The sequence below is a fragment of the Rousettus aegyptiacus genome, unplaced genomic scaffold (assembly GCF_014176215.1).
Source record: "Rousettus aegyptiacus isolate mRouAeg1 unplaced genomic scaffold, mRouAeg1.p scaffold_m13_p_11, whole genome shotgun sequence".
NCBI lineage: Eukaryota > Metazoa > Chordata > Mammalia > Chiroptera > Pteropodidae > Rousettus > Rousettus aegyptiacus.
This window is the reverse complement of record NW_023416286.1, coordinates 72,222,812-72,238,209: the sequence shown is the minus strand read 5'-3', so window position 1 is coordinate 72,238,209 and position 15,398 is coordinate 72,222,812. Positions and strand designations below refer to the sequence as shown.

Genomic DNA, 15,398 nt, shown 5'->3' with positions numbered 1-15,398 from the left:
AACACATCACACAGATACCTTACCTTTCAGGAAAATAATATTTGCCTAGTACCTAGTAACTTAAAGTGCAACTCTACCTCAGCACTTCCCAAACTATGTTCCACGTGCCACAAGATGTTGATGTATGTTCTGTGAAAGCAGGTTTAATGGCCCCACGCATCGAGGAAACACAATTAGAGTTCTCTGCCACAGACTCCCCAGAGCCTTCACTGTGCTTACGTAGCTTCTGAATCTCCACAAGTTGGCTACACCTCCCAAATTTACTAGACTACAAAATTTTTTATGGAATTCTATTAATCTCCTATGAGACATTTTTTTGTGAAACATAGGGAAACCTATAAGGGTTTTCTCAATTATTCCTTTTCATGATCTAGAGAGATCAGCATGGATTTATATGTTACGTATTAAGCGCTTCCACATAGCCTATAGTTTACAATGTACTTTCTTTCTCTTTGGAAGCCTAGGAAGACAATTATTTTCACCCCATATGAGGGGTGAATTAATCATCTGAGTATGTAACATAATGCTCCTTGGTTTTGGTAGAAAAGGTTCTAAACACACCTCTGTTTTTACTTGTGCTGTTAACTGTATTTTCTTTTTCACATCCTTTTTTAAGTATAGAACTTTGTGGCATCCAGTGACAAGTCTTTAGGAGAAGCTGTAGTTATTTTAGTGAGCACTAGATGGCAGAGGCAACATCAGGTGGAATGAGATGGTGTGTGTGTGTGTGTGTGTGTGAGTGTGTGTGTGTGTGTGTGTGTGTGTGTGTTTATGCATGTCATAAGCTAATATGATGGAATTATTTTGTTATTCAGTTAGACTGAATGATTCCTAAATGAGACATGAACTATTGCTTTCGTCACTGAATACAGAGAGAAATTTTAGCTGCTTTACAGATTGCTCTACTGTCACTGACTTGTATTTTTCATTGTTTGAAGGAGTCAGGATCTTGAGAACATCGTCAAAGTGGCTACTTCACTTCAGAAAATTGACAAAGGGTGAGGTCTCAGAGCTTTGAGCTTGGTTTTTTCTTCTCTGTACATTTCAAAAAAAAAAATGCTTAACCAGTACCTTAAAGTTCCCAATATAAACAAAATCCCAATGTTGTTTATTATATAGAATTTAAAAGAAGAAAGAATTGGTATCCCTAGATGTGTCATTGAAAATTAGGTGTTATTGATATTTATGGATAGTTTCCTTCCTCTGCTTTCTCTTCTGGTGACTGTACACATCCCAGTGACCTCAGCTGTCCATGATTTTGACCTAATTCCAAACCACTCATCTTGTATTTGTGTTGCTTGTCCAGACCTCCATGAATCTATCTCCCCAGAACTCCCACTTAGAATATCCTAAGCCATATTCAACTCCCTTCTCAAATAGACTATTTCCTGACTTCTTCCCTGTTCTTCTATTCAGGCAAGCTCACCTTTCTGGAACCATTCTTTTCTCCTCTATGTAGTACCATGCATGTGTGCACCAAATGTCTGAAATGTCCCTTGTGAGCATGTGGCCTCACCCCAGTTCAAACTCTCATTGACGCCAGCATAGATTATTAGAATAGCTGTCCAAATTTACTTACATTCCTCCGGTCTCTCTTCCCACGACACCTTTACAACCCATCATTGCCAGAGTTCCTTTCTAGATTTTGCTCAAACAGTTATTCCGCTGGTTCCCCATTGCCCATTCGATTACTCGAAACTTCATTTAAGTCATTTAAGGCCCTTACTAACCTGGCTCCACCCTAACATTCCAGAGTTCTTTTTTTTTTTTTTTGTCATTTTGTTTTAGGTGAGCTGACCCCTTTCAGTATTTCCTGTAATCCAGGCCTTGTAGTGGAGAATTCCCTCAATTTTTGTATGTCTGGAAAGGTCTTTATTTCTCCTTCATATCTAAAGGAGAGCTTATCTGGATATATTATTCTTGGCTGGTAGTTCTTTTCACTTAATAGTTTAAATATTTGGTTCTACTCCTTTTTGACTTGTAAGGTTTGTGCTGAGAAGTTTGACAATAATCTATTAGGTTTTTTTTTTTTTTTTTTTTTTTTTTTTTTAAATAGGTTACCATCTTCTTTTCCCTGGCTGCCCTGAGAATTCTGTCTTTGTTGTTGATTTTTGATAATTTTAATATAATGTGTCTTGATGAAGGCCTTTTTGGGTTGAGATAATTGGGTGCTCTGTTCACTTCTTGAATTCCAAGCTCCGACCCATTCCTATGGTAGTAGCTCTTATGTGCAGACCCCAGATGTGCTCAGATGTGCCAGTGTGTAGTTCGGGGGTTATTTGCTCATCTTTAGATGTTGAGCTTATCGTTGTTTCAGGGAGAGATATCTGGGGACATCTCTTACTCCACCATGTTTCTGACGTCCCTCCAGAGTTATTTCTGACTTCATCTTTACAGTTACCCTACATTCAATATCAAATCAAACCACTTTCTTTCCACAGTTTTCAGATACTGCTTTTTTTTTTTTTATGCCATTCTACGCGATGGCAGTCTTTTCCATCCTCAAGGCCACCATATTAATCTATCTAAATCCTACCCATTTTCAAAGATCCAGATCAAATAGCACCTCCTTTGTGAAGTCTTCCCTGAGTGATCTAGTGAGATGTGACTTCTGCTTCTCCAAGCTATTAGAACCCCACGATTCATGTTTTATAACAGCTAATCATATTTGGTGTTTTTTTTTCATGTTTATGTAAATGTCTCATTGTCTCTATCATCTCCTAAATCTCTTAAAGCAGATATTTTGTCTTATTCACCATACATCATTTACTTCATTTACTGAGTTTGATATGATGCTTTGTACAAAGTAGGTGTTTGTGTAATAGAGTATGGCTAAATAATGATGAGCAGTGAGAAAACTTTGAGTATAAACATTTTGTAGTGTAAATCGCATGCCTACAATTTTTTTCCTCGCTTAATTGAATTTAGCAGTGCTCGGAGTCTTATTAGGAATTGCAGCCTCAGTCAAAAGAACTGAAGAGAAGAAACAGAAGCGACACCTGGCTTGTCTATGCAAATTAACAAACAAAAGAGAAGCTCAGAATCCAGAGGAGGACTCTAGAAACTATCCTGAATGTTTCACTTTCATTTCTTCTCTGATCAAAGTGCCCAGATCTCTAATTTTATTTACTTATTTTTGTTTGTGGTAATATTTTGTCTTTAATAGGGTTTAAAAATAGTTTTTGGTGGGAGATAGGGATGTTTAAAGGAGAGATATGTGAGTGATGCTGAAGAGAAATGATTAGTTTGTTATAAATCAAACAAAAACAATGAGAGCTACAATTAGTTTAACTTTCCTGCCCATTCTCTCTAGCCGTGATGTATGAATTCCACAGCCAGATACATTCTTCACAGGGAGAAGCTGCTGCTTTGACAGGGCCAAGGGGATATATCTGTTGCACAGATAGCCAAGTAGTTACTGTAGGATGTCTGTACGAATAGCTTTATTTTATTTTGAGCTGCTCTTTGTGGTATTTCTTCGTGAAATGGACTATTACTCTTATCCAATTAAATGCATTTAATTTATTGCAAATGCAATAGTGAAACTTAATATCCAAAGCTTTCATCCATGTAAGATCATTTTAAAAGCTGAACTTCTTCATTCAGATGCAATGTCCATTTGTTTAATTTATCACAGAGTATCCTCTCATGATTTATGCTAATTTTTTTGTGGTAAACATGAGCAACCCTAAATAAATCCTGATAATCTCATCATTGTGACTCACACCAGTCAGAAAGGTCTGTGGCTAAAATTTACAGGATTCTTAAGTCTCCTCTTTCCCTTGGGTCATGGACAGATTCACAGCCTCAGAGCTGGAAGGTAGAATTTCAAGCAAGAAAAGATAAAGTGGCATTGTGTCAGGGAACTGGGTAAAGTTTGCATAAGGACAGAACATTAGTCATTTTTTTTTTTCTCATTCAGCAACTTTTGTATTTCAGTGTTTATTCTCAGGCTTCAACCTTACCATTGAATACAAGATATTACTAGAGGGATTCTTCTGTAACTGTTAATGTGAGGTGTTCTTCGTGTCTCTAAGAGGACTACCCCAGCAGCTGTTCTGCCACTACCTAATGCCAGGCGCCTTCAAAGCGCATACGTGACTTAGTGACTATACCTCTCTAAGGCTGACCCAAAGCCTTGGTGTCTCTAAATGCAGTTTAAAAAATAAATATAGGTGGCATTTTTTATTATTTATTTATTTACTATTATTATTATTTTAGGCGAGGAAACCGTTGGTTGACCTCACTTATTGCAAGGACCTTGTCAGCTTACAATCCTTTATTTTTTTATTTTTTGTGCCTACAGCACCTGGTCTTCCTAGGTGGTCTCCCATCCAAGTACTAACCAGGCTGACCCTGCTTAGCTTCTGAGATCAGATGGGATCAGGCTTGTTTAGGGTGGCATTTTTAAAGAAAAAATTTAGTATTGACTGGGAACTGTTTAATATAATGGCCAAAATTAATTGAGAGTTTATGACTTGCCAGACATTATGCTAAGCACTTTATACTCATTAGTTTATTAATTCTTTTCTGAGGTGGGTACTATTAGTATTCTTATTTTACAGATGGAAAAATCGAGGCAGTTAGAGGTTAGGTAACTCACCCAGAATCACCAACTAATACGTGGTGAATCTTGGACTGGAATCCAGGTATAGCTGACTTGGGAGCCTGAATGTGTAACTGCTGAGTTACTGAGACTCACTTCTTTCTAACACCAGTGATGACTCAAGAAGAAACAAGGACATTGAGAAAGTGTGGAAAACATGATTCTAGAGCAGGAAGAAAGGAGAACCAAGATCTGTGAACTGAAAGGCTGGATGAGGAAGGCAAGAGAAATGGGGATGAAGTTGGACAGGAAAGGAGGAGAGAAAAGGTGAGGAGTGGACAAGAGCAGGAGACCCACCGAGGCGGCCTTCTGGGGAGAGAGAGCTGAGCTCATTTCATTCTGAGGGCTGTTCTGGAACCCAGGGGTTGAACTTAAATAGTTTGATCCTGAGGAAGCAGCCAGAAAGTTACAGTTATCTTATATGGAAAAAGCAGAAAATTTAGCTATCTTGGAAAAAGGTAGAGTAGAATCCAAGAAAGAAACCAGACTTACTGATGAACAAGTGTTTTCCAAAGCTGTTTTATGCAGTATATTACGTAACGATAGAATCTGTAATTAGTCAATACACCTGTGTTTGTTGATTCAGTTAAGAACCTGTATTAAGCATCTATTGTGTGAAAGACACTGTATTAAAGACTGAAGAGGAACTGAAGAAAAATACAGTTCTAAATTTTAAGTGGGGTGCGTGTGCACACTTGTATGTGTAAGAGCAGGGACATTAACATAAGGTAAGTGTGCAATGGCTGTATTGAATGTCTAGTGGGGTAAGTGCCATAAAGAAGATGCAAAATGCTGCGAGGGTTCCAGAAACGGAGCCCTCCATCTACTCAGATGGAGAACTTGGAAAGATTTCTTGGAGAGAGGTGTTTGAGGACAGCTTTGAAGGCTAGACAGGGTTTTCATAGATGACAAACATGGTTTTATTTCAGAGAACTCAGAAATAATTGTTTTAAGGTGAATCTGCCCTTTGGCTCTGGGCAAGCTTTTACTAATGCGAGGTATTTTTTTTTTTCTTCCCAAAGTGAAGAATTGGATAACATCATCGAAATGAACAAAAGCTTGAATAGGTAAGATTTAAAAACATATACATTTTGCTTTGTTATTGAGCTGCACAGAGCAAGTTCTTATGCCTTCTTAGTATTTGAGTAAGAGGAACCACACACTGGGCTGGTCAAAAGTGTTCTACAAATCTTGAAAAGAAAGCTTGCAGAAATCATCATCATTTCATTACAGTATGAATGGTTATTACATCTAAAGATTCTAATATTAAAGTGTCTTTGATTTCAATACTCCATTTGTGTAGTAAGGCAGTTAAATAACCACATTTCTCTTCCTAAAATATTAATACATTAGTACGTAAACAGTTTGATTTGGTCACTAAATGTTTTTAATTTAACCATTACAAAACAACTTATTCTCTTAGTTAATGTTATCTCCTTATTTTGAATCATTTATAATTGCATGCTTTAAAAATTATAAAAATATAGGTTTGTCTTAGAGGTGTGTGAAATTTTAGTTATCTTTCTGTTACTTTGCATACTAACATATTAAACAGACAGGGACCAAAGAGAGGAGACACAAAGCAAATGTCGAATGAATTAATTAATCAAGAGATGCGGTTTTCATAACCTGTTTTGACAATAATGATACATTTTACTATCAACAACGTCTTTAAATTTGCTCCTTTTCAGTTTTCTCATTTATTAAGATAGGAGACATTACATCAAGAATCACAGACTCCAGGAGGCCCATTGAGACCAGGCAGGCGGCAATGAGTGAAGGGAACTGGCTATGCGAAATAGGGGAAATGCCCTGTCCAAAGTGCCTGGTTATTTCTTGGCGCAGGCTGATATTGCTGTGTGAGAATTTGAGCCCAGCACTGTAGCACATTTTCAGGAGATTCTGAAAATCCAGGTTTCTATGTGCTATGGACATCTTGTAAATGTTGGTTCACATTAGAAACAAAAACATTCTATGAAGTCGAATAACACATATGTGTACCTATTATGGCTTATGTATCCCCAATTTGTGTCTTTTATTTTCCCTAAGGTCCACTGCAATTTAAATTTTGAGCTTATGAAGACACCTGTTTGGAATATAGCAGTTTCAAGAATTATATCTCATCTTTCCCAATCAGCTTCTATTTCCTTAGATATAAACCAGTCTGTTTCGAGTTAAGTGTCTATTATTACTACTGACAAAGTGTTTTATTTAATCTATTTAAAGAAATCAAGGTCTCGATGGTATCTTCAGAGCAACTTTTAAGACAGAGCAAACAGAGAAAAGGTAAGTGCATCTGTCTCTAACCTGAAAATATGATCTCCCGGATTGCTTGTTCCATTCTTTCAGATGTTAGCTGGAAGGGAGTTGTAACCTCGCATGAAAATGTGCTAGCAGATGGGGTAGTGTCCTCACTATTACACATTTAGTTCGGACATAACTGCCCAGAAGAATTTCTGCTCTTACATTCACCAAATGTAAACGAGCAATTCATGAAGAATGTTTATTGGATCTGACCTTTCAAGATACCACACAATTTTATTTCAATGTGCAGTGTTTTGTTTCTATTTATTTGTGTTATACAGAGCCAAAAGCCTTGAGAATCTCATCTTTCTTCATGCCCGGACAGACAAAGATAGCAGAGGGTAAGGTTTGATTAAGACTCTCACAGGCCTCTTTGAATGAGTCCTAGACTGCATACTATTTCTTAGGGGAGACCCCCTGCTCAGAACAAGTGTCAAGAAGTCTGGTGAAACAGGCCCCGAATCAGGGTCAGGAGATGGGTATATATCTTGGTGCTGGCTCTGCCTCCAACATCAACCTGGGTGACCCTGGGCAAGTCATTTAACCTCTGGAGACCCCGGTTTCCTCATCCCATAAAATGAAGGGCATGACCTAGATGATCTCCAAATTCTCTTTTAAATCTTGTAGAATTTAAATGGAAGCAATCTGGCTATTATAGGTGGTAGACAATAGGCTGGCTTATGAGCTAAATATATTTATTGTAAGATACTTGGTGCTGGGAACATAGCCCTTCACCACTGACATCTTTGTAACACATACTAAGGTCACTTTCATTTGGAATCTGGTTGAATCACTTCATTTGTATATCTCAGATATATCTGTAAATATTTCAAAGTTCAGAAACATGATTTTATTTATTTTGTCTCATAAAAAGTGTTAATAAATGATCAGTAACCAAACCGTTAGCATTAAATAGGTTAATTTACAGTTCTAGACTGTTATTGATGTACTAGAAAATTGACTTATGTTACTGATATTATTTTTCATGTTGAAAGAAATCAAACTCTCGACAGTTTCATTAAAGAAAACCCCAGAACAGTCAAGAATGACAAAGGGTAAGGATTTAAGAGAACTATTTTTTCCTCAGATTGACTGTTTACTTTGTATTTAATTAATTAAGTTTGCCTTCCTAACATGATAATTATGTCTGTTGTGTTGGTCATCTTTAAAATGATTTGTCTGCACCAGTCTGTGCTCAGAATGGTATTCTAGCTTTCAAAGCCACTCTTGGCAGATGCAGTCTCAACTCTCTCTAATGTAGAACACTTCAAGTCTATACAATGAAAGTGTTGGCAACAATAATCCCACAGACACAGATGCCTCTTAACAATATGTTATTATAATGTAAGTATGCAAGTATTATTACAGGTGATTTTTTTTTTTCAAGTGGAGAACAGATAAAGTGGGAAAATAGTCAATTATCTGTAAGGGGTTATATAAGCTTTATAGGAAAAGAGATCTCAGATATTTAAAAAATGAAGTTTGTAAAGTTCCACAAAAGTGGTCAAAAAAAGGAAATGTAGTGTGAGCATCAAGAGTAATAATTTTGTGGGCCAGAAGAGAGAAGAAAAGAGAAGTGATTTACGATCTGGGATAACGCAATAGCAACTGGGCTTCGATGCAGGGATGACTGATCTCGTTAGCGTAGTAGGGAGAGTCTACTGTTCCTTTCCCTTCTTTCCTCCCTCCCTTCCTTTCTTCTTTCTCACATTAAAAGAAACTAAAATGTCAATAGTCTTTTCACAGTGAAATCAGAGACAGATGAAAATAGCAAAGGGAAATACTCGAGCAATTGAGGAATTTAAAGGGATTAGTTTTTATATTCCCTAATAGTTTCAAGCTATTGGCATGTGAAAGTTTTATTGGTTGTGGTCAATTTATATAAAGTACTGGAGCCATCACAGAGCTATTTCTACTTACCCAAGTTTACTTCAGAACATTGAATTTTTTATTAAAAATGACTTGACTAAATCTTCAATGTGTTTAATATATTGATCGTCTGATTTCTACCCATGATGTATATGATTGTCATGTTAAAAGAAGACAGCATCTCAATAAATACATTGAACTTAGCTGCCCACTAAACACCCTCAAAGGACACAGAAAGCAAAAGCTGAGATCTACAGGGAATGTATGCTTTTAATGTATGCTTTTAAATGGATTTAATTATAACTGAGTAATGTTTGGGACCTTACTATTAGGGTTATTATCACATCTTGACTGCATTTTGCATGAGTAGAGACACTTGAATTAAATATTTCTAAGAACTTCTCATGCTTTAGGTACTGATAACATATTACGCCTGTTGTGAGAAATCCGCTTTATTATAGAGATTGAATTGCTCTCTCTCCTTATCTCTCTCTTTCTGTTGCTCTGCTCCCCGCCCCAATGTTTCATAAAGAAACCAAGGCGTTGGAAGTCTTGTTAAAATTAATCAAAGGACTGACGAAAATGAGAAAGGGTAAGTAAAGCTTCTACTTTGATATGGTTCTCTTTTTTTCAGATTAGTTTTTTACACCTCATTAGAAATGGGAGTGTTATGTTTTCCCCTGTAACAGATGAACTGTTGCACTTTTAGACCTATCAGAGATAGTAAGCAAAAAAATAGGATGAATACTGTTTCCGTAGGATCACAGGTTCGAGTTACATTAAAGTAAGTGCAGGAAAACCTGCCACATAATCTCTTATTCTATATTTTCTTAAATAATTGAAAAATGAGCCAAATTTTAAATCGAAACTAAAAAATATAAAAGACAAAATTGCAAAGTGAAAAGTCTGCTGGCGAGTTTTGAAACAAATACTGATTTGAAACAAATACTACTGTGGAAATTAATAAAGATAAACTAAGGATAATCGCATCTGGCCCTGGAAACATCTGATCTCCTTTCAGGGACATTTTTGTTTATACAGATTTCAGAAAAAATTAAATGTAACCTAACTGGCATCAAGTTTTCACGTTTTTCTAAAGAAGCCAAGATCTTGAAATGATTATCACTGCAAATGTCAGGGCGGAAAGAGCCAACAAAGAATGAGAACTGCTTTGATGTTTCTGAATCTTGTTTATTTTCTCCTCAATTAATTGTGTGATCTTCTCAGTAATACTGAGGGGTCACATCTTTACTTTTGTCTTCTCTCATCTGTGTCTGATTCCTACTGTCCTGACCTTCACTTTGGAGGGTCTACAGCACATTTTATTTAAATTTACATTTATATGCAGCCCAATAAAATCCCAGAGATTATTTAACTATATTTTGATAGTCAACTTTTATAATAAAAATGAATTTAATATTGGTATAATAATTTTCTTTAAAATCTTAAATTCATGATTAATCACATAGAATGTGTGTGTGTGTGTGTGTGTATATATATATATATATAAAATTCAATGGGAGTACTTTGAAACTGATTTAAACTGGTTTTTTTTTTTTAAAGAGGTGAAGATCTTGATAATGTTATCAAAGCGAATCCCAAAGGAAGACTGGCTAAGGCTTACTAGTGTCTTTAAATCTGATTTCCGTGACAATCAATAAGATAAAATGATTTGGTATTTTAACTTCACAATCATATTTTATTAGCGTGCAATTGGACAATAATGAAGGGCCATATGGCTTCTTTTTAAAGAATTCTCCCAATGTTTAACAGTGAGTTGCCTTTTCTCCCAGATTTTGGGCTTTGATTTGCTTTTAAGGATGAATTACTGAATTGAATTTGTGTCTAACTAAAGCAGTCTTGACAATATTTTCAAAGCAGATCTCCAAAATGATAAAGATAGCCAAGAGTGAGGTTTAACTAAAACTCCTGTAAGTCAACACCTCTAAGGATGGTGGTCTCAGGGGGCAGCCCAGGGGAGGGGCTCGGCAGCTACATGCCCTCGGAGCACAGACCTTCCACCACTTCTTTCCTTTAGAGCTATGTCAACATGGTGGCTCTACTCAGTCACGACACTTCTGCCATCCTGTACTGCTCCTTTTGGGTTTAGGTTCTGACCCTTTTGGTATTTAGTCGATCTATTTTAATGGGGAGAATATGTGTCCCGCAATAAGTGAGGCATTAATTTTTCTATTATGTAGGTGTTTTTTCTTGTCCTTTATAAATCACCATAGTCTAGTTATTTTTAAAAAGGTTTTGGTTGGGTGAATGGCTGAGTTTATATGAAATCATACATTCTTCTTCTTATTTTATAATAGTTATTATAAATAATATTTATTAATTTTACTGTTACTAAATTCTTCTTATTAATAACATTATTCTCATTTTTAAAAAATAGAATAGGTAATTGTATCTGATTTGTTGAGTAGAAATTTATATTCCATCTGGTTCCAGTATACAACTTTATCTAACTTACATTATTTTAATGCTGCCCATTTGGGATATTATAACAAGATGTATCTGAGGGCAAAGTTTATTTTGTTAACTATCAAGTTTCACATAGACTATACATTTTGTGAACAAAAATTTCCAAGTGTTTCTTGTTAACAAATAAAGAAACTTAAATGGTCTTCAGCTCAAGACGTAAGAGTTTTCATTTGCACCTGGAGCTTTAAAAATTGCATTGCTAGAGAACTTGTATATTTACCACTTCTTAATCTTTCTAATTATTGTTCACTTGATTAGTGTTTTATTTTAACAACATTCACTAAAATTCATTTCCTTCCTCAAAGAAAACAAGACCTCAATGGGCCTGTTAAAGTGAATCCTGAAACAAATAAAAACATGAAGAGGTAAGACATTTAAAGCTTTTTCTTCCCCTTTTGTCTGGCATTTAAAGTACATCAAAATTCTGAATACTTGTATTCAGGAGAGTAAATTAAAATTCAAGCCCAAACTGAGCTTTCCTTGCCAAAACACATCATATTAAACAATTCTATGCAACTGATACACAGAAATGATCTCTTGCATTTTATTCTTGGGTTAGGTTTGAGATCAGGTAGATTTTGAGAAATTAAATGAGAATTTTGACTGACCTCTTTTGAGCTAAGTGATTTATTTCTTTGTATGTATGTGTTTGTGTATAAGTGGATGTGTGTATACATACATAAGTTGCGTGTGTTTACATGTGTGTATATGTATATGTGTAAGTTGTATGTGTATACATGTGTATATACATGTATATAAGTAGTGTGTGTGTATAAATATAGGTATGTGTATTTTTTAGTGTTCTTCAGAGAAACAGAACCAATAGGATATATAGATATATATAGGGGGAGAGAGAGAGGAAAAAAGAGAGAGAAAGAGAGAGAGAAACTGATTCATTGATTATAAGGAATTGCTCATGCTGAAAAGTCCCAAGATCTGTATTTGGTAAATAGGAGACCTAGGTCAGTCAGTGGTATAGTTCCAAGTCCAAGTCCGAAGGCCTGAGAACCAGGAAAGCTGATGGTATAAATTCTAGGCCAAGGGCAGGAGAAGACCAGAGTTGAAGATTAAGTAGTCAGGCAGACAATGTTCCCTCTTACTCAGTCTTTTTGTTCTGTTTAGGACTTCAACTGGTTGGATGGGGCCTACTCATGTTAGGGAGGGCAATTTGCTTCACTCAATCTACAGATTCAAAAGTTAATCTCATCCAAAAACACCTTCACAGACATGCCCAGAACAATGTCTGACCAAATATCTGGGCCCCCTCTTGCCCAGTCAAGTTGACACATGAAATTAGCCATCACAATATGTATATGTATAAGTGTGTATGTAATAAGTATATGTGTGTACGTATAAGTAGTGTATATATATAAATGTATGTATGTGAGTATGTAAGTAGTGTGTATATGCATAGAGATGAACTATGTCTTCACATGTGTAGTGTATTTGTGTTTACTGTGTGTATGTGTATGAACTGTGGTATGTATTTAAGATGAAGATCTTAACAAAGTATACTTCATTAAAAGACTTCTACCTATGAATTGTCAAGTAAATCTGGAAAGCTTATGTCCTCTTGCTTTTATTTTTTAAAAAGCAGATGGAATGTATTTGAAACTGTGCTTGTTGGCATGTTGCTGAAAACAGTGTATCAAATAATTCCATGTGGTTTTATTCAAGCTCCTTTTCATTAAGTTAACTCAGTACATGATATTATTAGATTCTAAAATATGTCACTGATGCCTGTAGGCCCAGTCAGAAGAGTGGGGGCTCAGCTAGCTGAAAAGCTGGGGTGTGCGCTGTCAGGCTGCCCTGTTCTCAGTAGCCTGGCATGTAGCATGGTCAGAGGTCAGAAACTTGTACATTTTGCAACCAATGGACTGAAAAGAAAGCATTGACTTCCTTGGCTACCCCTGGGTGGTTTAGGGGGGTGACTCGAGATAGTGATTGTGAGCAGGAGATCTGAAAGACCTGGATTCAAATTCTGGCTCTGTGCTGGCTAGCTTTGTCCCTGTGCCTCAATTTGCTCATCCTCAAAATACAGATCATAATACTCTCAAGCCTAGGGCATAGTAGATATAAGAAACTGTTAGCGATAATAAAGATCAGTTGTGTTATATTTTCTTAATGATTTAGATACTGTTCATGTATTTAATTTACTTTGACTCACTAAGAAAAATTCATGTTTTCTTTTCTAATTTTTATTAAAGTATTTCAAATCACGACCTATTGTTTTTCATATGTTGGTGTATGTGTACACAAATGCCTATGTGTAAACATGTGTACACATGTATACAAATGTTCGTGTGGATTTATGTGTGTATAATTATGAGTGTAAGATTTTGTAAGTTTTTCAAAGATAAAATATTATTATGTCCCTACTTATTAAAAACTCTCAATGTTATCCCATTTTAGATAGAATGAAATTCTAACCCTTAGTAATGACCTTTTAATTGTTCAATAAAGTCCCCCCGAATTGATTCTTTTTCTATTCTGGGCTCATTCCTGCCTCATAGCTTCTGCATATGCTATTTCCACTTTGGGAATAGTCTACCCCCCATAGTGTCACATTCTTAAAAAGGCCATTTCCGACCCTCGAGTGTAATTAAGTCACCACCCCCTTTCCTCCATCCCCAGCTCCGCAGGTACGAGGCTTTCTTTTTCATTTTCTTCATAGGATGTACTGTTATCTGGAATTGTTGCAATCATTTATATGTTAGATTATATATTGTTTGCCTCTATCCATGTTAAAATGGAAACTTCATGAGGGTTAAGCCCATATCTCTATTGTTCACAGCTATCCCAGCACTCGGGTCCTATTGTAGGCTTTGCATAACTATTTATGGATTGAAAGAATGCATAAATAATGAAGATATATACATCATGAGGCATTGCTTCACACAATTTAACTCAAAATATCATTTCATGTTACTACATTAATTAGCATACTCTTCTATACTGACTTTATGAACTTGAGATTTAAATAGTCTCACTTTGATATATGCTTTATTTAATATGTTTAAGAAGATCAAGATCTTGATGATATAATCAAAGCAAACTCCACAACCAATATAAATATTACAAGGGAAGAGTTATAAAGTTTATTGTTGTAGTTTTTTGTTTGTTTGTTTATTTTGGTTTTTTTTTTTTTTTGAGTACTCAAATCTGGACATAGAATCCCATGAATTTTTATTTTCCAGTCACTGGCATTCAAATCTCACATAATTTGTTTAAACAAAACCCAACAAAGGGTTAAAAAAAAATCAGCAAAGAATTTTCTGGAGTAGAATGATTGCTTCTGTCGGGTTAATTGTTTCATTATTTTTATTATGAAAAAGGTCTACATTTTTTTATTGCTCCTTTTAGCCCGAGTATATACATTCTCAGACTCTTGGATACAAGTTTAAATTTGTGTCAACATCTGATCACTTCCAAATATCTGTATCTTTGATATATAGGCACAACCACAGAGTTTGTGATACCATCTTAGTAGGGCCACAGGGCATGAAGAAACAGTACGTTCTGAGGATGTTCTTTACCCATATGGCAATTTCCGCAGATCAGAGGAGCTTTGGCTGGAAAACACATGTAAATGCAATAACAAAAGCAAAATTCCATTAAGATCAGAAGCAGATTTACTAAAGGGTAACAATAAAATACTGATGTATTTTCAGCAATTTTGTGGAGATTTGCATTACAGTAAATATACGTTAAATTTCAGAACTCCATAGACTTTAATCTTCTTATTGTTTGTTGCCATCACAGAACTAGTCAAAATTTGTAGTTTTAACATGAAGTTATAAGCACATAAGCACATAGACTTTAACAAACTGGTGTGTTAATCTTAATCCATTGTTATGAATGGAAAACTTGCTAATGGATGTCATTTGCAAAATACATATTCTCCGAAGCTGATTTGAAAGTCCCGCAGCATGTTAAATGTTGATATTAAGAGAATGCCTTCTGGAATGTTCTATGAGATGTACACATAGGCTATTACAAAATGTCCAGTGCACCTGGTAGAGGTTAAGAGTATACCATTAAATAATTCATAATAGAGACAGAGTCCTAATACAGCATTTAGTACTGACATAATGACTCCAAGATTAAAATATTGTCTCGCTGAGTCTCAATG

General features: G+C 35.6%; 1 protein-coding gene across 8 annotated transcripts in view; it reads left to right on the top strand.

Moving 5' to 3' along the window:
• Positions 1-15,398, top strand: part of SCEL (sciellin) — a 113,428-nt gene that overhangs the window by 62,573 nt on the left and 35,457 nt on the right. For 5 of the 8 annotated variants that reach the window (XM_016149335.2, XM_016149334.2, XM_036228891.1 and 2 more), the window contains exons 12-18: positions 939-998; positions 5,629-5,673; positions 6,833-6,892; positions 7,192-7,251; positions 7,906-7,965; positions 9,312-9,371; positions 11,572-11,631. In XM_016149335.2, the coding sequence (XP_016004821.2) occupies positions 939-998; positions 5,629-5,673; positions 6,833-6,892; positions 7,192-7,251; positions 7,906-7,965; positions 9,312-9,371; positions 11,572-11,631 (405 nt within the window). The remainder of the gene's footprint in view (positions 1-938; positions 999-5,628; positions 5,674-6,832; positions 6,893-7,191; positions 7,252-7,905; positions 7,966-9,311; positions 9,372-11,571; positions 11,632-15,398) is intronic. The other 3 variants (XM_036228894.1, XM_036228892.1, XM_036228895.1) reach the window with 2 other exon arrangements.